Source organism: Sciurus vulgaris (genome assembly GCF_902686455.1).
Source record: "Sciurus vulgaris genome assembly, chromosome: 6".
In the NCBI taxonomy this organism is placed as follows: Eukaryota; Metazoa; Chordata; class Mammalia; order Rodentia; family Sciuridae; genus Sciurus; species Sciurus vulgaris.
Genome location: NC_136466.1, coordinates 108776219 through 108800830, shown reverse-complemented (window position 1 = coordinate 108800830; position 24612 = coordinate 108776219). Strand labels below are relative to the sequence as shown.

Genomic DNA, 24612 nt, shown 5'->3' with positions numbered 1-24612 from the left:
CAAGGAGTCGGTGCCTGGACAATAGTGGGCCTGCCAGGAAGTGAACGCAGGTTGATCACTAATCACCACAGGCGCCCTAAGACTGAACAGTGGGCCAGGGAAGTTGGGCTCTCTCAGTTCCCTCGTTCTGAGTGCCAGAGTATGCACCCTTGTCTGGGAGGTGGGGGTGATCCTCAGGGGCCTTGAGAGAGTACAGGGCTTGCTCCAGCAGCTCCTGGAGATAGGGCCCTGTCTTTTTGCAGGAGGGTAGGGACCTAACCCAAAGAGCTGGTTAGTAAATCCACGGGCCTGCTGCCCTTCCCTCATCTGTAACTTTTCACTTCTCAGTCTCTGCGCTGGCCTCTCCCCTGAAAGCACGGGAGTTGCTCCCCATGGGACTCCCCATGGCCTGGCAACAGTTTTTAAAAGCAAAATTTAGGCTGTATGTGGTGGCTTATACCTGTAATCTCAGTGACTCAGGAAGCCGAGGCAGCTGGTTTGCAAGTTCCAGGACAGCCATAGCAACTTTGCAAGACCCTGTCTCAAAATAAAAAAAATAAAAAGGACTGGGTATATAGCTCAGTGGTAGACCACAACTGAGTTTGATCCCCAGTAACTCCCCGCATCAGAACTTATTTATATGTGTAATGGTTTTCCTGCTACATTGTGTTCTCAAATTTTGTGATGTATACAAAGAAAATTTGTCACTATACTTTGATTCAGTTAAAGAGCTTTGGACAGAATGCACAATGTCATGTTTACATGTAAAAACATTTTTGGGGGGAGTTTAGGGTCTTGGGTATGGCTTCTGGGCTAACCTCAGACTTCTGGGCTTAAGTGATCCTCCTGCCTCAGCCTTGTGTGTTCAACTACATCTAGAAAGACATTTTTTCCCCCTAGTGCCGGAGATTGAGCCCAGGACCTTGTGCATGCTAGGCAAGTGCTCTGTCATTGAGCTATGTCCCTATCTGTAAAAAAAAAAAACAAAAAAAACTAATGCTTTTATGTTAAATAATTTCTCCTTGTTCAAATTTCCCTAAATGTTTTATACATTTTATTTTTTTTTGGGGGGGGGAGGGTACTGAGGATTGAACTCAGGGGCATTGGACCACTGAACCACATCCCCAGCCCTATTGTGTATTTTGTCTAGAATCAGGGTCTCACTAAGTTACGGAGTTGTGAGGCTGGATTTGAACTCGAGATCCTCGTGCCTCAGCCTCCTCAGCCACTGGGATTACAGGTGTGTGCCACCGCACCTGGTCGCACATTTGATTTTTATAATTTGTTTGAATCAGATTTATGATATACTATATTTAATCTGTAACTTTCTTCTCTATCTTTTGAAAGTGTTTTCCTCATTGAACATATAATTATTGAAGAATCTAGATCTTTTGTCTTAAAGAATATTTCATGGTCTGTTTTTGTAGATTGTTTCCCTATGGTATCATACATTTACTTATTTATTTTTTTGCGGTACTGGGGATCAAAATCAGGGCCTTGTGCTTGTGAGGCAAACACTTTACCAGCTGAACTACCTCCTCAGCCCATACATTTATTTTTGAATAATTGTTAACTCTCTTAGTTTTAGTGTCTTTAAAATTGGGTCAAGGGGCTGGAGGTATAGTTACTGGTAGAGTACTCTCCTAGTATGCACAAGTTCCTTTATTACATCTCTACCATTGTAACAAACAAAAAACTGAGTCAAACTTGAGTTAAGTGACATAATAGTAAATATTTGTTAAAACATTTGTTAAAACAGTTCCATTTGTAATTTGTAGCCACATATTTCAATTGTAGAAATGGAAGTCATTGTTTAAATGAAGCTGTCTACTTATTTTGTGAATTCTGCTAACTTTTGGATTGATATGCAGTTTTGTTTTATTTGATGTGACTGTGTCTTCCATAGGAGCTACCATCTGCATTAGCAACAGAAGGTACATCCTTAGAAGGTTCATCATTAGCTGAAAGTTTGAGAGCTGCAGCAGAAGCTGCTGTATCACAGACTGGATTTAGTTATGATGAAAGTACTGGACTGTATTTCGATCACAGCACTGGTTTCTATTATGATTCTGTAAGTGTCTTGAGTTTTTTTTTTTTTTTTTTTTTTTTTTTAATAATACTGAATGATTATATATTTAGCTGCCCGATAGCAAATATCAAACCCCAAGCTGGAGTAAAAGCAAGATGTGGCATTTAAAAATCATGTTTTATTCAAAGCTCTTTGACAAAAGGATTTTAAAATAGCTCATGAGCTATACTTCTAGATTTTTATTTGAGTAAAATAAATTGCTAATTGTGGTAAATATAGATAAATATTTTAGAGCAATCTACCAACTTTCTTTGTATGTGTGATTTTGGTAATTGAATCCATGACCTTATGCTTGCTCAGCAAGTGCTCTACCATTGAGCTACCTCCTGAACTCTTTTTTTTTATTTCATTTTAAGACAAGGTCTCAGGTTTAAACTGACCTTGAACTTGTGATACTCCTTCTCAGCCTCCTGTCTAGGATTATAGTCATGCACTGTTGTAGCTAGCACCTAATGTCTTCTTATATGTAAAATAATGTATTACAAAGATCTTTTATTAGATCATTAACTATCGTAAAATGTTTAAGAACCACAGTATATATATTTTATTTAGAACATGTAAGGAAGTAAAATTGTTAATTATAGATTAGGGGTGAGATTTTAAAATTTTTATTTATTTACATTTTGTAGTACTGGGGATTGAATCGAGGGGTGCTTTTACCCTGAGCTACATCTCTAATTGAGATTAGAGATTCCAATAGTTTATCTGCCCATGGTAGACTTTTAAAAAGTCTTTCATGAACAGATTTTTTTTTTTCCCATGGGAGTGTGCTAATTGACATTGCTGTTAATAGCCAGAAAGTTAAACTCTCATCAGAGTTCATTACTCTTTTGGTTTTAAGGAAAACACAGTTTCCAAGTAGAAATTAGGCTTTGTCATTTTTCTACCTTCCTTCTTGTATCTTTCCTCTTGACATCTATTCTATAAGTAGTTACATTCTGCATGTTATATTTCTAAGTAGATTAGAGACATTATTGTTTTGCCACTGTGGTGCTAGTTTTCATTTAATTTTAATTAAATAACTTTTTTCTTGTATTTTGTAAATGCCTACATATTGGATTGAATTTAGCAGATTTTAAAAGTCTAAGTTATAAAAGTTCCATTATCACTAGAAAAAATTAGATAGTGTCATTAACTTTCTTAAAGGAAAGATGACGAGAGTTCTAAATATTTTTAAAAGAAATCTGCAAAATGCATGGATTAAAGATGATAAATTGCTGGACATGGTGACTCATGCCTATAATCCCAGCAACTGGGGAGGCTGAGGCAGGAGGATCATGAGATCAAAACTCAGCCTGAGCAATTCAGTGAGACCCTGTCTATAAATAAAATGTAAAAAAGGTTTGGAATGTGGCTCATTGGTTAAGTGCCTCTGGATTAAATCCCTGGTACCAAAAAATAAAATAAATAAATTGGCAATAATTGGAAAATAAATTTATAAGTAAATAAAATAAATAAAATAAAACTACCTTATTCAGAAAGTTTTAGTTGCTCTATCTCAATATATCATGTTTCCAGGTCTGTTCTGTATGGATTTATGAAGTAATTAAATATAACTTATTCAATTAAATCTTGATTATGGAGTCCTGACCCGTGTCTCATAAATGTAGGTGATTGTGTAATTTTATCTTTATGTTTTTTAATTCATAATTTGCTAAAATTCATTTGTACATGGCTGTCCTACTCAAGTCTTATTTACTTAATGTAGAACTAACTAGTGAAGGCAGTTGTTTCCCAGGTTCTTTCTATAGAGTGGTATGTGCTTTGGTTTTTATGTTTGTTTTTTTTTTTTTTTCCTTCATATTTTCTTCAGTGACTTTTTGTAATGAACATTAAAGGTAAATCTTTATGTTATTGATACTGAGGGGAAGGTTTGGGAGTTGATACTATCAGACCTTTTTTGTGTGGTCATTAAGAATGATGAGTCTGAAGTTGCTTGCATATGCAGTTTTTTTAATGCTTTGGTTTTCATGTTTTCTAAAAGTTTTCTTATTATTTTTTGTTAATGCATCAAGTTGAACCATAAGGAAGTGCAGTTTCTTTTGAAGTGGAAAATCATCAAATACTGCCCATTTCATATGATTTAATTTAATGGTTAGATTTGGTTTTCATATTAGGAAAGCTAAAGCAGATATTGGTAAAGTATTTTGAAAAAAATTTTCATTTTCTTCTAATTCAGTATTTACTAAAAATACTACTGTTGTTAAAAGATATATATTTACTGTATTTGAATGGATTTGGCATTTTTGTTGTTTGTCTACTGTATTTCATCATATATAAATAGTACTTATTGTTTTCTTGACTTTGAAAGGAAAATCAACTATATTATGATCCCACCACTGGGATTTATTACTACTGTGATGTGGAAAGTGGTCGATATCAATTTCATTCTCGAGTAGATTTGCAACCTTATCAGACTTTGAGCACAAAACAAAGTAAAGATAAAAAGTTAAAGAAGAAAAGAAGGGATCCAGATTGTTCTGTAACAAATGAGGAAAAGGTAATGTTTTTTTTGTTTGTTTTTTTCTTTCTTTTTTTTTTTTTGCGGTGCTGGGGATTGAACCCAGGGCCTTGTGCTTGCAAGGCAAGCACTCTACTGACTGAGCTATCTCCCCAGCCCAGTAATTTTTTTTAATTTTTAAAATTTTACATAATTTTGATGATATAATTAAGGCAGCATTTTCTTATGAAACTGAAAATTGTTCTGTAACTGTATTTCAATAACATTTATTAAAAAATATTAGAATGCACCAACCAAGGAGAGTTAAGATGGAGCAAACATGGTCTTTCCACCAATTCTCAATCATTAGATAAAGAATGTATTTCTCAAAATTTGAAGAAGGTAAATTTAGGGCTGATAAGTTATCTTGTGTTGTATAGGTTGAAGGAACGCATTCAGACCCTAAATTGACATTGCACAATTCACAATAAAAGAAAAACAGTTTGTTGGTAGACATAGATATACATTCAACTATCTTAGTCATGTTGAGTCATTTCTTTCCTGTTAAACTAGCAAACATTTTTTAAAAATCTATATCTGGCAACTGTGGAATGAGGTAGATATTTATTAGGAGTATAAATTGGTACTTGTTTTGGGAAAGAGACTGATTAATTTTATCAGTAATCTTAAAAATGCATACTTTAATTGGAAAATCTCTTTTCCAATAAGTAAATTTTTTTGGTAGTACCGAGGATTGATCCTAGAGCCTTGCAATACTAGGCAAACACTCTACCACTGAAATACATCACCAGCCCCTTTATAAATTTAATTTTGAGGGATGGTCTCACTAAGTGACCTCAAATAGGCAATCATCCTGCCTCATCCTTCTCAGTTGCTGGGATTATAGGTGTGTATCACCATGCCTGACTCAGTAATTTATTTTTTAAAAAATCAAAGTGAAAGATTCTTTTGCATAGTTACATAGCAATATTTATAAGAACAGAAAAAATAGAGTCTAAATGACCTGCAGGACATTGGTTAAAGAAAAGAATATACATTTAATTGAAAAAAAAAAATTGTTAAGTAGACCTTTAAGTGGTAGATTAAAAGACTGAAGGGAATTTAAAACATGCTTATGGCACAATGTTAATTGTAATGTTATCAGTGTTCTTATTTCTGTTCCCTAAACAGAATAGGCTGCTGGTTTATAGGCGGAATAGGAGGCTTAGTTGTATTGGCATTTTGTGAATTGTGGTAACTATTTGATTTTTGGGGAATGTGGGGGCTACAGAGGATTGAATCCAGGGGCACTTTACCACTAAGCAATATCCCCAGTCCTTTTTACTTTTTATTTTGAGACAGGGTCTCACTATATTTTTGAGGCTGGCCTGGAACTTGCAATCCTCCTGTCTCAGCCTCCTGAGCTACTGGGATTATAGACATGTGCCATTGTACCTGGCAGCTCTTTGATTCTTTAGCCTGGAAATTTTATCTTGTGTTTTTGTCTTCTTAGCCAAAAAAGATTTGCTTAATAAAATTCTAAAATGCACACATGGAATTAGGATTCTGTTGGATTTATTTTCTATTCTTCATATGATTTGTTTTGTTTTTATTTATATTTTTCACTGGCATTTCATATGAACAGAAGAGTATGTGACTAAACTACTAAAAATAATTTTTGTTTACTTTCAGGATCTCTGTTTTAATGATTTGTGTTTATTAGTAGAGGCTGAACTATTTGAAAGATTAGGATGTGAAAGTACCTCTCCATTGCAGTGAGAAGATAGTTTATAGGATCCGTCAAATGGCCTTTCTTGACAAACCAGAGCATGGAGGTGAAAAGCATTCTGTGATAGTGTGAGCTAGTCATCCTTTTTTTTTTCAGTACTGGGCTTGAACTCAGAGCCTCATACATGCTAGGCCGAGCTTATTCTCCATGTATTGTATTTTTAAAAGTCAGTATAAGAGTTAATTTTAAGTTTTCTCACCACAAAAAATATGTAATGCATATGTTAAATAGCTTGATATAGCCAGTCAATGTATATATATTTCATGTATATATATTGTGAAACATCATGTTGTACATGATAAAAATGTTTTCGTGTAAAAATCTATTAAATATAATAGATTTGTTCTTTTGCCATAAAGCATGCCAACTATACCTGTACAAGTTAATAATACAATGCTTATACCAGGTAAGTTAAAATTTTGGAATAAAGGAGGCATAAATTTTGGAATAAAAGATATAAATTTGTGAATATTTTAAAATTTGGGGTATTAGGAAACCAACTTTAAAAATACTAAATTTTAGCAAAACTACAGATTTGCTACTTCAGGTACATTTGAATCTTTAAATTCATGTTTTATGTAAAATCAGTTCTGTATTTTATGTGCATTGACTGCTATTTGGTAAGAGTTTGAAAGAAAAAAATAGATAGGTGCATTCCCTAGCCCTACACTGTCCAGTAAGGTGGTTTTTAGCTTCATGTGGCTGTTGACCTTCTGAAATGAAGCTAGACTAAATTTGATGTGTTGTATGTGTAATAAAATATGTCTGGACTTTTAAGTCTTAGAAAAAATGGAAACTTTCTCAATAATTTTTCATTTTAAATATGGCCATGAGAAAATTTAAAACTACAAATGTGGCTTATATTATATTTTTATTGGACAGCATTGGTATAGGTTATCATGTGGTCCAAGCAGTCAATACACATTGAGAGCCTGGACTGGGTAATATTAGGACATTGAGAATAAATAGGAAGACAGATTTAGAATCAGTTGTAGATGGAGTCTGTAGCACTTGGTAATGGACTCCATATAGTGGTTAAGGGGTATCAGTGATAGACATAAGATTTTTAATCTGAACAATAAGAGGATGATCATGTCATTCATTAACTGAGAAGAGGAATATGAGAGAAAGAGTGAGCACAGTTTACAACTGTTGTTTTTTCTCTATATATTGTATCTATAAATTTATTGAAACTTTATATAATAATGTAGGAGAGTGATGTTTAAAGTTGTTCTCCCCTGCTCCCACATTATCAATCCCTTTCCAGGATTTGAATTCAGAAGATCAGAAAGCCTCCAGTGTTGAATATATAAACTGCAGTGAAGGAGAAATTTTTGCAAATGTGAAAAAGAAGGCCAAAATAGACATTCATCATAAAAGTAGTTTCCCTAAACTCACTGTTCCAGTTAGTGGAAACACTGTAGCATCTCCTAATAATGAGAACATCTGTAATTCAGCTTCACTTAAAGATGAGAAAATCACAGGGAGTGATAGCGAGCCAGAGGAAGGTGAAATTACAGACTCTCAGACGGAGGACAGTTATGATGAGGATAATACCAGTGAAGACAGTGTAACTGCAGAAGAAACAGAGGAGGAAGGTAAGTAAGTAACCATTATTGAATTTTAAATAAATACAACTCAGAGGGCTGGGGTTGTGGCTCAGTGATAGAGCACTTGCCTAGCCTGTGTGAGACACTGGGTTTGATCCTCAGCATCACATAAAAATAAATAAATAAAATAAAGATATTATGTCCATCTACAACTAAAAATATTTAAAAAATAAATACAATTCAGTCTGGTAATTTTAAAAGAGCTAAACAGTTAAAAATGTTAGTGATTCAGACTATCTACCCAAAATAAAGTGATTTTTTTTTGATATTATTGAAAATTATGTGAACTTACTTGGTAATTTTTAGAAAGAAGAATGTGAATAAATGACTAATACCTTGAACTTTAAGAAAGTTTCATTGTATTGAATAGGCCTAATCAATAGAACACAAAACCAAGCTTCCTATACTCTAGCCCCACAGTATATGTTAAAGCTATTTAGTGGATTAAATATAAGTAGCCTACTTCTAAAATTGAGGAAGAAAAAGTAAATTGTGTTTAAAAAGTATAGCTCATGAATTCAGTTACATAAGTATTGTGGTAAATCTATTTTTTACCCAAAGATATGAAGGCATACTTTTAAAACATAGGATTTCATATTATAGTATATGACTTAATTTTGTTCTTTTGTTTTTAGTGGGATTTCTCTTAGTTTTAATAAGTGAACTCAGTTTTTCTAACTTAAAATAATACAAAAATATCTGTTTGAGATATTTTCAAATTCCAAGACCTTAAGAGAGTTAATTTTTTAAAAAAATTACTATGGTAGATGCTTAGTATGCTACACACCTTACGCTGATCACTATCACAGTAGCATTAACCTTATTCATTGCATATAAATGATATCACAGAATTAAAGAAGTTTTAGTCAGAATGAATTTTTTTGTGTTTTGATTTTGTTTTTTTTTTTTTTTTTTGCCCTAGTAGGGATTAAATCCAGTCACCTTTGCATGATAAGCAAGCACTCTACCACTGAGGTCCACCTCCAACTCCAGAATTAAGATTTTGACTGGTAGTTTTTTTTTTTTTTATACATGGGATTGAACCCAGGGGCACTTAACCACTGAGCAGTCTCCCTGCCATTTTCAATTTTTCCCCGCCTTGAGGTAGCATCTCGCTATGTTGCTGAAGACTTTGCTAAGTTGCTGAGACTGACTTTGAACTTGTGATCCTCCTTCCTCAGCCCCCTGAGCTGCTGGGATTACAGGTGTGCACCACTATGCCCAGCAACAAGTACATTTTTTATTTGTGCATGTGTGGTACTGGGGATTGAATTCATGCCTTGTGCATACTAAGGCCATGCTCTATCACTGAGCAACACTCCTGGACCTGATGAAAACATTTTTATTTTATGGATGTATCCTTCTTATTCAGGTGAATTTTGTTTTATTTGCATAGCATTTGAATTAATGTTTGCCTACTTCTTTCCTTGGCAGATGAAGAAAAAATTTGGCCCCCATGTATTAGAGTAATTGTTATTAGATCTCCAGTATTGCAGACAGGATCACTTTTTATCATTACAGCTGTAAACCCTGCTACAATTGGAAGGTAAAAATGGTTAATATTACTATATCATTCTTTCATTTATTTCAGAGGCTTTATCATGCTAGTATTGTATATCAAGCATTGTTTTATGTGCTGTGGATACAAAGAGGACTAAGGTAGGGTTTCTACCCAGAGAAAGCAAATTTGAAGGAAAAAAAGGACATGTAAACAAATATTTACTGTGTGAAAGCATAGCATATCTAAAGTAGCAGCAAGGATAATCTATAATCAAGAGATTTAATGTGAAGACTTGCTTTTTAACATCCACTTAAAAAAATTCTTACCATGTCAATCTTTAAGTATTTTATTTATATCTGTTTCAAAAATTGTTAATGACACTTAACTTAATTCTGCAGAGAAAAAGATATGGAACATACTCTCCGAATCCCTGAAGTTGGTGTCAGTAAGGTAAGATCTTTGATTTCTCAAGTATAACCTCCTAGATATAATTTTAAAAATGATCATTACATAAAAATTTAAAAATATATAGTAGAAAGCTTAAAGTTTTTCTCATTAAGTGAAAAGGTTAATGTTCAGTATAGTAATGGTAATGAAGGCAGTGCAAATTTATTTATTCCAGTGTTTGAATAAATAAATATTCTTTATCACAGTTTAAATAAACTAAATTTGCACACACACACAAGAATGGGAAGGTGGGGGGAGAGAGAAAGAGAGAAAGAAGACAAATAGGATCTCTCTATGTTGCCAGGCTGATCTTGCACTTGTGGGTTCAAATGACCCATCCTCTCAAGTAGCTGGAACTATAGGCATGCCACTGCATCTTGCTAATTGTGTTCATATTATAATAGTCTGAATCAGGAGTAGAAAATGTGACTTTATTTAATCTAAGTATTAAAATGGTAACTGTTTAACACATGTTTATTGAACAAATATGTTACATAATTTGGCACTTCAAAAATAAATTAGGGAGCTGAAGTTATGTCTCAGTGGTAGAACGCTTGCCTGGCATGTGTGAGGACCTGGGTTCAGTACTCAGCACTACATATAAATAAATAAAAATAAGAGATTCATTGACAACTAAAAAAGTATTTTAAAAAAAATTTAAAAATAAAATAAATCAGACCTGGATTCAGGCTACTGTAGTAGGTGATGACTTTGAGCTCAAAGTGTTTTGCCCATTCTGCCTCCTGCCCCCCTCCCCAAGCTCTTGGGCTGTGAATTGAACTTAGGACCTCTAGCGAGCTCAGCAAGCACACTATCCTTGAGCTACATCTCCAACCCAGAGTCCAAAATATTTTATAATTAATGAATAATTTTGTCATTTACCACCTGTGGCTCTTGTTTCCCGTTTTTTCCAGTTGAGCCTCCATTGGCTTCAGGAAACAAACAGTTGAGTTTTAAAAACAAACAGTAAAAATAGAATTGTAATTTAAGGTAAAAATAGAAAAACACAAGCCAGGTTCAGCATCCTGTACTTGTAGTCTTGGGAGGCTGAGGCCAGAGGATCATTTGAACACAGACATTCAGAACCAGACTGAGCAAGTACAGCAAAACCCCATCTCAAACAAAACAGAACAAAACAAAACCCAAAAGATATGTTTCTTTTCTTTTCTTTTTTTATTTTAACGTTTTCCTGTTTTTTTCCTTCTCCCTTCTCATGGTTGGTTGTTAACCTTTTTAATTTTTGCTAATTTGTTTAGTTTATATATTTATGCATTGCCAGGGCCTTGCACATGATAGGCAAACACTCTGTCACTGACTATACCTCTATTTTCCCTCCTCCCTTTATTTTTTTTTAAGTTGTCGGTGAACCTTTATTTATTTATATGTGGTGCTGGGGATCTAACCCAGTGCCTCACACATGCTAGGCGAGTGCTCTTCCTCTGAGCCACAATCCCAGCCTCCCATTTTGTTTTTATTTAACAGAGTATGATATCAATCTAAAATAGATTTGTGTGATTTTTGGTTTGGGGGAATGAAATTTGATTCCCATGATTAGTTTGAAAGTCTAATTCCTTTTACTTTTTTGGGATTTGTTTAGAGGAAGGAATATTCTCATAATCTTAATAAAATTATCTTCCATTTAAAACTTTTTCTATGACCCCTTTCTTGTCTGCAAAGAAAACTTAATCTGTAACTTAAGTAGTGAAGATCTTCTCTATCTCCATTCTAAAATATAGGAGAGATATAGGTTTTTTTCTTTCTTTCTGTTAAACTAATATCCATTGGTAGAATAGCTAATTTGTTGGCAAAATTTGTTGGCAAAATTTGCCAACATATTACATATCTATGTGGATGAAAAATACATACTGAAAAAAACCCCTCATACTAATGTCGTGGGAGTAAACAAATATTCAGATATTTAACCATAGGACAGATTTCCTGAGTTAAAAATAGGGCTAAAGCCACACAATAGTTATGACTAAGTATGAAACTATTTATATGTTAAGAAACAAGTTTAAAAGCCTTACTGAGACAGCCAAAACAAATGTGACAAAATATATTTTCTTTGTATTTTAAAATTGCACAAATTTATGTTCTCAAACCACATTGTGACACTGTTAGGTAAGTGAGCAAAGGATTTAAATAGGCAATTCATAATAGAGGAAATATGGTGATTAATAAATGAGAACCATTTAGTCCTTTTAGTATTCTAAGAAGTACAGATGAAACCAATTTGTCAGTTTTTATTCATCTTATTTATTAAATATTTACTGCTATTGGGAGCATAATTTAGAAGAGTTATTTGGAATAGGATTTAACACTGTCAAAAGAATTGAAACTCTTTAAACCCTTTGATATTGTTATTCTAAACAATCCAATTTTTAAAACATATATAAAGGACATAAAGAGAAAAGTCATAGAAAAAGAAACCCAAATGGTCAATAACATATAAGGTTTTTAAAATTAATCAAAGAAATGCAAATTAAAATCGGTGATAGGATTTCATTTCACACCTGCTAAGCTAACAAAAATTAAATTCTGACAATACCAAGTTTTGGTTAAGGATGCTAGAGTGATAAGAATTCTGAGTACTGGTAGGAATATAATCAGCACTTTGGAAAGCAATGTGGCAATATCTAGATTAAGACATGCATATATTATGATTTAGTAATTCTATTCCTAGATTTATACCCTAGAAAAACACTTGAGTGATACACACAAAGAGATTAAATGTACAAGAAGCCTCAGCAATTAAAAAAAAAAAAAAAAAAAAAAACTAAAAAAACTAGATATCCATTTTTAGAAGACTATATTGTCGGTTGGTTATATAGCCATACAACAGACTCAGCAAAGTGAATATAGTGCAGCTCTGCCCCAAAACTGGATGAACCTCATGATATAATGGTAAGCCTAAGAAGCAAGGAGGAATATAAAACAAAATGCTATGGAACAAATAAGGAGTGATCAGTCTTGAGTATTGATAATCTGAAGGGAAAATGCTGAGTAGTTGGCCCTGAGTGTTTCAAATTACTTTTTGTATTAAGAATTTTTAATAATATGGACAATTAGGTGAAAAAATTCAAAGTGTTAATAATCTCAAGTATATTTAAAAAGGTCAGGATATATACTAAATAATAGTAGTTAAAAATGGAATAGTAGTTAAAAATGGATGACTTTTCTTTCTGTAGCCTCTATTATTTCTGTTACCAGAATCATGTGTAATGTGTATTCAGAAAAATGTATTAAAAAAGATGAAAGTTAGCCAAGTGTGGTGGCATACAGCTGTAATCCCAGGAGCTGAAGAGATTGAGACAGGAGAATCATGAGTTCAGAGCTAGTCTCAGCAACTGAGTGAGGCCCTGTCTTAAATAAAAAAGGGCTAGGAATATGGCTTGGTGGTTGAGTGTCCCTGGGTTCAATCCTTGGTACCAAAAAGAAAAAGTGATGAAAGTTAACTTGTTAGAGACTAGCTGGGTCTGGTGGCACACACCTGTAATCCCAGAGACTCTGGAAGCGGAGACAGGAGGACTGGAGGTTCAAAGCCAGCCTCGGCAACTTTGTGAGACCCTAAGCAACTCAGTTGAGAACCTGTCTCAAAATAAAACATAAAAAGGGCTGGCGATGTGACTCAGTGGTTAAGAGCACCTGGGTTCAATCCAAAAATGAATAAATAAATAATCAGAGACTAAAGTCCACTTAAGTATAGTATAGAGGAATTGTTATCAATTGTTTTTGGTTTGGGGGTTTTTTCCTCATATTTTTTTAATGTATTATAACTACACATAATACTGGGATTTGTTATACATTCATACGTGCACACAGTATAATAATGTAATTTGATCAATATATATTCACCACTATTTCCCCTTCCCCTCTCCTCTTCTCTCCTGCCCCCACCCCCATGTCCTTTCCTGTAGTCTGCTGATACCCTTTTTGATTTTCATGAGATCCCCTGGCAAACTTTCTTATTCTTTTTCTTCACTAGTTTCTACATCTGAGAGAAAACCCTTGACTTTCTGAGTTGGGCTTATTTTGCTTAACATAATGTTTTCAATTTCCATCCATTTTTCCTGCAGATGATGTAATTTCATTCTTCTTTATAAGTGTGTAAAACTCCACTGTGTATATAGATGACAATTTTTTTTAATCTATTCATCTTTTGACAGACTTTTAGACTGGTTCCATCATTTGAACTGTTGTGAATTGTGTAGTTATAAACATGGGTATGCATTTATCACTATATTATACTGATTTGAGTATTTTAGGGCAAATGCCAAGGAGTGGTAGAGCTGGGTCATATGGTGGTTCCATTGTTTATCTTTTGAAGACTCTCCATACTGCTTTACATAATGGTTGTACTAATTTATAGTCCCACCAACAGAGTAAAAGTGTTCCTTTTCCACGTTTTCTTCAGCATTTATTATTGTATTCTTGGTGGCTGCCATTTTAACTGAAATGAGATGAAATTTCATTGTAGTTTTGCTTTACATTTCCCTAATTGCTAAAGATGTTGAATATTTTTTTCATCTATTTGTTGGCCATTTATATTTCTTCTCTTGAGAAATGTCTGTTTAGTTTATTTGCCCATTTATTAATTGGGTTATTTGTCTTTTGGTGTTTTTTGAGTTCTTTATATATTCTGAATATTAATCCTCTGTCTGAAGAGTAACTAGCAATGATTTTCTCCCATTCTTTCTTCACATTCTTGTTTTCTTTGCTGTGCAGAGCTTTTTGATTTGATGCCATCACATTTATTAATTCTTGGTATTATTTCCTGAGCTTTAGCAGTTCGTTGAGGAAGTCGTCGCCTATGTCTGTATGTCAGAGTGTTACCCTATGTATTCTTTTAAGAATTGCACGGTTTCTGGTCTAAACCCTAGGTCTTCATCCATTTGGAGTTGAGCTTTGTGCAGGGTGTGATATAAGAATCTAGTCTCATTCTTCTACATTGTTATCCATGCTTTGAAACACACACGCACACACAAAACCATGCACACACGAGAAAACCATAGTACATTTTTTTTCATAGTACTTTTTAATTGTTTGGTTTCTTTTCTCTTAAGTTTCATGCAGAAATTTATTTTGATCATGACTTACAAAGCTATGTTCTTGTGGATCAAGGCAGTCAGAATGGCACAATTGTTAATGGAAAACAGATTCTTCAGGTGAGTAATGTGTATTATTTACCTGTACTTCATTATTAAAACTAACTGACATTATTTAAAAAACTGAAAATTTTTATTCCTTTAGATCATAGTCATTATAAATATCATTAGGGTCAGATCAGTGTTAAATGTGTTACTTGGAAAGAAATTTTCAGGAAGGACTAAAAAAAGTACATAATCAGTAGATTCTTAGCTGTTGAATTTTGACTTCTAATGATGTATCTGTGACTTATTCTTAGATTTGTATGTACTATAAAACTAAGTATTCTTACAGTAGCTTTCGGCCCTCTTTTCTTTTTTGCAGTTTTGGGGATTGAAACTTGTTGGGCTTTGTGTGTGCTAAGCAGATGCTTTACCAATGAGCTACACTCCCAGCCCCACCCCCCTTTTTCTTTTTAATTGTCTTAATGGATATGTTGCTAAACTGGAAACTCCTTGAAAGCAGGGGTTATGTGTATCCAGTTAATGCGTATATCTTCCGTATGTAGCAAAGTCCTTGTCATATAAGAAAATATACAGAATGAGAAGAGAGAAGTAGAGAGAGGCCTTATTTTTATTAAGAATAACAAATGAAAAAAATGATCAAGAGAAAAGAAGGAGGAGGAAAAAAAAGAAGATGTGGCTTCTTATTCCTTGTCCCAATGCTTCGTCTTTTTGACCATAATGATTATGTGTTTTGGTAACAAGTTGTTTGAAGTCCAGAGTTGAGCATTTCTATTTGGCTTGGGCATGAAGTTAGGAAGATTTTTGTGTTTTGATAAGATAGAAATTATAAATTGCTCAATTCAGGTTTCTTCTTCACTGGTAGAAAACTTTACTTTTCTTGGTGCTGAGGATTGAATCCAGGGCCTATTAAGCTTGCCGTCTACTACTGAGCTATATTCCTAGCCTATTTATAAAATATAGCATTCATCAAGTTATAGAAGTGTGTACATGTGTGCTTATCTCATCGAGAACCATTTTAAATATTTATTTTAATCTGACATTACTTATAGCAGACATAAAATACCATATGTGACTGTTTTGGATTTGTTTTATTCAATTTTCCCCCTCTAGCCAAAAACTAAATGTGATCCTTATATACTTGCGCATGGAGATGAAGTGAAAATTGGAGAGACTGTGTTGTCCTTTCACATTCACCCTGGCAGTGATACCTGTGACGGCTGTGAACCAGGGCAGGTTAGAGCTCACCTTCGCCTTGATAAGAAAGATGAATCTTTTGGTATGTGAAACATATTGTTAAACGTGGCTATGACTGATGCTTCTTTAGAATATTTAGTTCTAACACTTATTTAATATTTAGTGGCTTAAGCTGGGTGTGGTGGCACACTCCTGTTGACCCAGCAGCTTGTGAGGCTGAGAAAGGAGGATCACAAGTTCAAAGCCATCCTCAGAAACTTAGTAAGGCCCTAAGCAACTTCATGATACCCTGTCTCAAAATAAAATACATAAAAAGGATTGGGAATATGGCTCAGTAGTTAAGCACCCCTGGGTTTAATTCCCAGTACTGCCCCCCCCTGCAAAAAAAGTTAGTGACTTAAAATGTTTTTTAAAGGTATCAGTCAGCTACTGTCTTCATATCTAACTGATGTGTGTATTGAGGTATATGAAGCTATCAGCCTTATGTTTACTTAATGTAATAATGGGTTGACATACATTTATATTTCAGTGAATATTATCATAAAACTAAGAAAAGACATATATTTGGAATTTAGGACCTAGGCTAATGGCTTATGATTGTATTTGACTTTTCTGTTTAATCATTAGACTACTTTAAAAACAGAAGAAAGATACTAAACTTTTTGCTAATCTCGTTTAGTAGGCTTTTGAAGTAGACTGCAGTGGTAGCTAAAGGTCCTTCAAGAGTAATTGTGCTTAAAAATTGGTAAGAATAGGTTTCTTTTTCTTTTTCCTCCTAATTATTGTTCATTTGTTTTTGTTGTGGGAATACATACCAGGGCTAGGCAAGCTCCCTACCACCGAGTTACACCTCCTATTTTAAGGGAGTAGATTTAAAGTGTGCTCACCACAAAAATAAAAAATAAAACAAAAAAAAGTATGTGAGGTAAAATATGTGTTAATTAGTTTGATTCAGCCAGTCCGCAATGTATATATATACCAAGATATCAAAATGTCATGGGTACAGCATATATACAAGTTTTGTCAATTCAAGTAAACGAATGATTTTAAAAAGTGACATAATAAATCATTTCCTTTTTTTTTTTTCATTTTATGGTGCTAGAGTTTGAAACTGGAGCCTCACTCATGCTAAGCACATGCTCTGTCATTGAGCTATATCCACAGCCTTGAGGAAACCAGAGCTATATATATATATATCTATATACCTATATATCTATATTTATATATATTTAATATGTATTTACTGATATAAAAAAGGTATCCATAGTTAGATCTTGTCTCTCTCTCTCTCTCTCTTTTTTTGTTTTTTTTGTTTTCTGGTGCTGGGGATCGAACCTAGGGCCTTACTTGCGCTAAGGCAAGTGCTGTACCAATGAGCCATCTCCCTGGCCTGCTTATAATATTAACATAGAAAATGGGCCAAAAGTGTTAAGGGTTATTTGTTGATATGTTTTCTGTTCTGTTGATAGTTGATATTGGTATATTGTCAGTATATATCAATTTGAAAAATAATAAATAGCAATCTGTATAGGGTATTGCCACAGTGCTTTTTTTTTTTGGGTGCTGGGGATTGAACTCAGGGCCTTGTGCTTTCGAGGCAGGCACTCTACCAACTGAGATATATCCCCAGCCCCTGCCATAGTGCTTTAAACTCACCTATCTAAAGCCCCTGAAGTTTAAGTAGAGACTTTGAATAAGTGAGAGGTCATCTTTTTAGACATCAGTTTTTCTTGTAAATACAAAGTATGCATGTTTGTTAGTTATTTTTTCTAATTAATTTGCTAGTGAGTGTGGCACATTATATAACAGCATGAATCTTGGGTTTACTTTCTAAATAGGTTAAGTTTCCAAATGGGTTACTAATACTATTAATGTTTCTTTTTTTTTTTTTTCCTGTGGTACTGGGGGTGAACCCAGGGATGCTCTATTGCTGAGTTAAGTCTATGCCAGCCTATACTAGTTTTTTACTTTGAGAGTATGTCTCAGTTGCTGAGACTGGCCTTGACCTTTGAATCCTCCTTCTTCAGCCTCTAGAGTAGCTAAGATGACAGGTGGGTACCACTGCACACTGTACCTGTACCTGATCAGAGTTTCTTTTTTAACTAAATAACATTAGTATCTAAAAGTCTATTAGATTTATTGGATTTTTTTAAAACCAGAGACAATTTTTTCTTTTTAGTTGGCCCAGCATTAAGTAAGGAAGAAAAAGAGTTGGAAAGAAGAAAAGAATTAAAGAAAATAAGGGTAAAATATGGTTTGCAGGTAAGGATGTTAAATATCTCATTATGAACTGTACATCTGGTTTTGAATAAAAATGCCTTCAGAATGCTTAGTACATTATGTATAATAAAAGAAGAGCTACTTAGTGTGATTTTGAGGTTTTTATAATTTCTATTAGTTTTGGTATTCATAATCCTACAACTGCTGAGGTTGGAGTAAGAGAATGATAATCATAATCAACATTTGAGTAGACCTTTCTGGTTTTCAAAAAACTTCCATTAAGATGCCATAGAAAAACATAGAAAACTAATTTTATCTGATTACAAGACTTATTATAAACTCTAGCAATTAAGACACTATCATATTGGCAGAAAGATAAAGCTAATAGTTCATGGAACACAAGTCCAGAAAATGTAAATAGATATATGTGCACACAAACACATACATGCATATACATAATATATACATGCATTTATATAGACAACCGATTTTAAACAAGGATGTGAAAGGTTGTTTTTCTTCCAATAAATATTGCTAGAATAATTGAATGGCTATATGTAAATGAAAGTAACTGAAAGAATGAACAACAGCAACAAAGAATGTTAATGCATGCTTTATACTTTATAGAAAAATTACTTTAAAATATATCACAGGGGCTGGGGAGATAGCTCAGTCGGCAGAGTGCTTGCCTTGTAAGCACAAGGTCCTGGGTTTGATCCTCAGCACCCAAAAGAATAAATAAATAAACAAAATATATCACAGATAGAAATGTAAAACCTAAAACCTTAAAATTAGAAATCTTCAAATAAAAAATCGAGGTTTGTCTAACACCAAAACTACAATCCATAAGAACAAATTGATAATCTACACATCCTAAAATTTAAAACTTCATTTAAGAGAATGAAAAGACAAGCCATAGACTGTGCAAATCATGTATCTGATTAAAGACATATCTAGAATATATAGACAAAAAACTTGGTAATGAGAGAACAGTTAAAAATTGGATCATCTTGCACACTGGTGCACACATGTAGTTCCAGCTACTTGGGAGGCTACTGTAGGAGGATCACTTTAGCCCCAGAGCAAAAGGCCCAGTCTGGGTAGCTTGCTTTTTTGCACCAAGGATTGAACCAGGGTGCTTAACCACTGAGTCACATCTCTAACCCTTTTTTATTTTATATATTGAGACAGGGTCTTACTAAGTTGCTAAAGGCCTTGCTAAGTTGCTGAGGCTTGCACGAACTTGCAAATCGTCCTACCTCAGCCTCCTGAGTCTCAAGTCTTGGGGATTACTGGACAAAACATTTGAATAGACAATTTACCAAAGAAGAAATGTGGATGGCAATTAAATATGAGAATACTTTCAGTATTTTAGTCCTTAAGAAAATGTGAGTTAAAACCACAGTGAGATATCACTTAAACATCTATTAGAATGGCTAAACATTTTTAAATTTTATTAAGTTGTAGAAGGTGAGAAATTGAAACTCACATACTGCTGATAGAAATGTAAAATGTTATAGTTGCTTTGGAAAACAGTTTGATTGTTTTTTAAAAAGTTAAAGGGGTTTGGGCTGTCTTGGGTAGAGCACTTGCTCAACCTGTGTGAGGCCCTAAGTTAGATACCTAACCCTACAAAACTAAAACAGAAGTTAAAAATACACCTACTATGTGATTCAGCCATTCCACTTCAAGGTATTTACCAAAGAGAAAAGCAAGCATTTTTTTTTTTTTTCTGGCTTTATTTTTTGTTTGTTTGTTCTTTTTAGATGTACATGACAGTAGAGTGTATTTTGACATATTGTACATGCATATTTTGATTCAAAGACTAATAAAGAAATGTTCTTAGCTGCATTTTTAAAAAAATTCCTACTTTCAGCCTTTAAAGGTAACATTTAGCTGTGGAAGAATGAGAAGGGAACATAGCTGCATTTTTTTAATAACCCAAAACTGAGAATCTTTTTTTTTTTTTTTGAGAAAAAGATAAGTTTTATTGCTTTGCTAGCAGAAAGAGAAGCACAGGGGACTCCTGCCCCAGAAGCTGTGCTTTTGCCTATCAAGGGGGATAGGGGGCTTTTAAAGAGGTGATTCAAAGCAATATTCCACGTATTCTCTGTTGGAGTTGTAATTCACTTGTTAATTTGGGAGTTAGTCTTTTTTTGAGATCTTCTGGTGCCATCCCCAAAGTCTGAATTACTTTGTTCCTATTCTGGGTGTGTGCTCAAGGACAGTTAACTCTGCCTAGGAAGGGGAAGAAAGGTAATATTGTTTCCCCTAAGATTAGGGAGGGGGAGAGCTTAGGGAGGAGCAGGGAGAGGAAGAGAAAGAAACATGTCTGTTTTAAAAGTAAGTTGCAGTGGCAGAGCAGCAAGGGCTATATTTAAAGCATAAAGTAGACCACTACATGTCCCACTATCAATTTCTATATTCTGCTGGGCACGGTGGCGCATGGCTGTAATCCTAGCAACTCAGGAGGCTAAAATAGGAGAATCTCAAGTTCAAAGCCAACCTCAGCAACTTAGCAAGGCCCTAAGCAACTCACTGAGACCCTGTCTCTAAATAAAGTATTTTTAAAAAGTGTGGGAGATGTAGCTCAGTGGTTAAGCACCCCTGGGTTCAATCCCTGGTACCAAAAAAAAAAAAAAAAAACTACATTCCATTTCTGTGGAAAAATGGGCAAGGACGTCTCGAAGCTGCTTCCTGCTGAGAGAGGGTGAAGTTGGGGGAAGTAACCCAAATTCGTTCTTCTATATCAGGTGGGGTACAGACAGGGTGTTCAGCAACAGGGTAGTCCAGAGGTCCACAGTGGCAGATGTCAGGTGACTGGACAAGACATACATAGGGCAGGGATCATGCTAAGACAACAATAAACAAGATAGCATAGCATTACTTTTTTGTAAACAATTAGCACAAGAGAAATTAGTACTTCAGCCAGTCTCTGAAAACTGTGAAAATAGTAATTTATAATCATATCAGTGAAAAACAAGAGGTTAGGAAGATTTGTAGGTCTATGAGTTCAGGCTCAAATTAACTCAGGACAAACCTGTGACTCTAGAATCCTTTGTGATCATAATTAGGCATTCCCACAGAGGAATCTTTATTTTCTAGTTTCCAACTTTACTTATTTTTGGTAGGGCCGACACACATCTTAAAGTTATATTTTAAAAAAATCATTGTCTTTTCTTTCAAATGTCCATGTAGTACTATACTTTGGTTATACTCTTCTTCCAGGTGTTTAAGATCAAATCGGTCAAAATTGACCTTGTTCCTATCTACTGTTAAGAGTCAGGTAAACCAGGCATGGTGATGCATGCCTGTAATCCCAGTGGCTTGGGAGGCTGAGGCAGGGGGATCACAAGTTCAAAGCCAGCCTCAGCAACTCAGCAAGACCCTGTCTCTAAATAAAATGCAAAAAAAGGGCTGAGAATGTGGCTCAGTGGTTAAGCACTGCTGGGTTCAACCCTGGTATCAAAAAAAAAAAAAAAAAGTCAGCTGAGGTTCCTCAGAGATCACTCTTGGGAATATGTGCAAAGCTTCTTGGCACCTTTAGCTTTCCTCTAAAAGTTGTGCCATCTTCCAGGATGGGTCAGGGTCTTGCTGACCTTACATGGCTTCCCTTGGAAGCATTATAGGGACATCCCCCTCTCCAGTGATCCTCCTTTTTACAGAATATGTACTGGTTGGCTTCCTGTCCTCTATGTCCTCTTGATCTCCCTGATCAGCCGATCAGGTGACTCACCAGAGTTGCAGGGCCCAGAAAGGGGTCCCGTCATTTTCTGCATCCTGGATGACTTTAGAGGGCAAGGGTCAAAATGTTGGCCACTTTTTCCTTGGCCCTTTTATTTCTTTGTCTTTTGTCTCCAAGTTTTTGGTTTTAAACATCCAGCAGGCCAGTCTTAAAGTGGGAGTTATGGATTATAACTATAATTTTATTATTACCCCTTCCTTTTAATTGGAGTCAGTATTAATACTGCAAGTCAGCCTTATATACTAACTGTTCTGTAGGTAATGTCTTATTGTCTCAAATTAATTCAGGTTGTTCTGTGAGAAGTAGCATTTCTGCATAACACTAACAGGCAAAGCAAAACTGAGAATCTTAAATGTCCCTCATACATGGATAAACAAACTACAGTATAGTTTTATAGTGGAAAACTAGTTATTGATAAAAAAGGAAGAACTGTTGATATAGGCTACCACCTTAGTGAATCTCAAAGTAATTATGTTAGATGAAAGAAGATAGTCAAATGACTACATATAGTGTGCTTTCACTTGTGAAGCAGGTTCACTGTGTACTTGTTTCCAGCTAGTTTGAGTCTAGTGAAAAAGACCACACTCATATACAACAAGTTATGTGAAATAGATTTATGACTTATAGATAAGCAGCAAGGGACAACAGAAGCCTAGGATTCATATGAACTAGTCCCCTGGGCTCAGAAAGCTGCATTTTGGATGGATGGAGTCTCAACCATTTCTGTCACACTTGTACTGCAGATGAGGGACCCCAGAAAGCAACCTGCTCATCCATGAAGTATGTGACTCACTGAGCTGAAGTGTTGAAGAACATCCTGTTTCTAAGTGGGGACTGGAACAGAGCCTGGACTGTGGCAGTCAGTCCTTCCATATCTCAGGGTTTTATATTCCTAACACATTCCACAGTTAGTTTTAAGAACTACAAGTGAGAAAGGGTGAGATTTTGGTTGGTCCAAGGCTACCTAGAGAACTGTCCTGCACCATTTATATACACCTAGATGAGCAAACTGAAATATTGTGACAACAAGATTTTGTTTTCTGAACACAAAGGAAGATGGACACACAGGGAAGGTCTGAAGGGTTGGGTGCAAAAAGGGATAGGGAGGGATGGAAATGTAGCTCAGTGATCGGGTACTCGCCTTGATCTGCGAGGCCCTGGGTTCTGTCCTTAGTGTTAAAAAAAAAAAAAAAAAAAGCCCACCATCAAACAAAAAAAACAACCAAGGATGGAAAGGGATGCTTTTGGAGAAGATGGATATGTTTATTTTTTTGCAGGTGGTGATTATTTCATAGGTCCATCTCCAAAGTATCTCATTGTACATTGAATGTGTAATTTATTGTTGTTAATGATACCTCAGTATCATTACTTTTTGAACAGTTATCATTTAAGTCCTTTAAGTAGAGCAGGAAGGAAATTAGTATTTCCACTTTACTTTTGAGAAACTGAAGCTCATTGCCTGCAACTACTAAATGGCAGAGCTAGACATCATTTAGGTATTGAACTTGTTTGTCCGGTGCTTTTTACTCTTTGTGATGATATGGAATAAGAAGTTGCTACCACCCAACTTGCCATCATGTTGGCTTAGGAACCAACTTCCTCAGCAAGACTCCTAAAGTGCAAGAAGTAAAATCAAGAATCAATAAATGGGGGCTGGGGCTATAGCCCAGTTTTAGAGTGTTTGTTTGGCATGTGTGAGGCACTGGGTTCGATCCTTAGCAGCACATAAAAATAAACAAATAAAATAAAGGAAAGGCATGCTGTCCATCTACAACTACAAAAAAGGATTAAAAAAAAAAGAATAAATGGGATTATATTAAAAGTTTCTTCACAGCAGAGGAAACAATCATGAAGAGAGAGCCTGCAGAATGGGAGAAAACCTTTGCCACCTGCACCTCAGATACAGCATTAATCTCCAGGATATATAAAGAACTCAGAAAACCTAACACAAAAATAACCCAATCAATAAATGGAAAAAGGATCTGAACAGGCACTTCACAGGAGAAATATGAGTGGTCAAAAATGTATGAAAATATGTTCAACATTTCTAGCAATTAAATGTAAATTAAAACTACACTGAGATTCCATCTAACTCCAGTTTAGAAGGAAATTATATATATGCGAATAAAATGTTCTCTGAAAATTTTCGGTTTTATTTGTTTATTTTTTTGGTATAGGAACTCTCAACCACTGAGCCATATTCTCAGTCCTTTTTATATTTTATTTTGAGACAGGATCTCACTAAGTTGCTTAGGGCCTCGCTAATTTGCTAAGGGTGGCTTTGAACTTGTAATCCTCCTGCCTCAGCCTCCCCAGCTGCTGGGATTACAGGCATGTGCCACTGTGCCTGGCTCTGGAAAATTTTGACTCAATTTTTATATTGTCTTTTGGGGGAAAATCTCACTTAGGTAGTTGGTTCCATAATTTCCTTCTTTGTTTAAAAATGAAATTAAGTTAAAACTTCTGCAGTACTTCCCTTGAGTTACT

The 24612-nt window shown here is 34.8% G+C and overlaps 1 protein-coding gene across 2 annotated transcripts in view; it reads left to right on the top strand.

Annotated features, from left to right (window-relative positions):
• The window catches only part of AGGF1 (angiogenic factor with G-patch and FHA domains 1), a 46464-nt gene that overhangs the window by 9472 nt on the left and 12380 nt on the right, over positions 1–24612 (top strand). For both annotated transcript variants that reach the window (XM_079144686.1, XM_079144685.1), the window contains exons 4-11: positions 1886–2050; positions 4380–4568; positions 7565–7895; positions 9342–9453; positions 9807–9858; positions 14919–15020; positions 16077–16242; positions 18340–18422. In XM_079144686.1, coding sequence (XP_079000812.1) covers positions 1886–2050; positions 4380–4568; positions 7565–7895; positions 9342–9453; positions 9807–9858; positions 14919–15020; positions 16077–16242; positions 18340–18422 — 1200 coding nt within the window. The remainder of the gene's footprint in view (positions 1–1885; positions 2051–4379; positions 4569–7564; positions 7896–9341; positions 9454–9806; positions 9859–14918; positions 15021–16076; positions 16243–18339; positions 18423–24612) is intronic.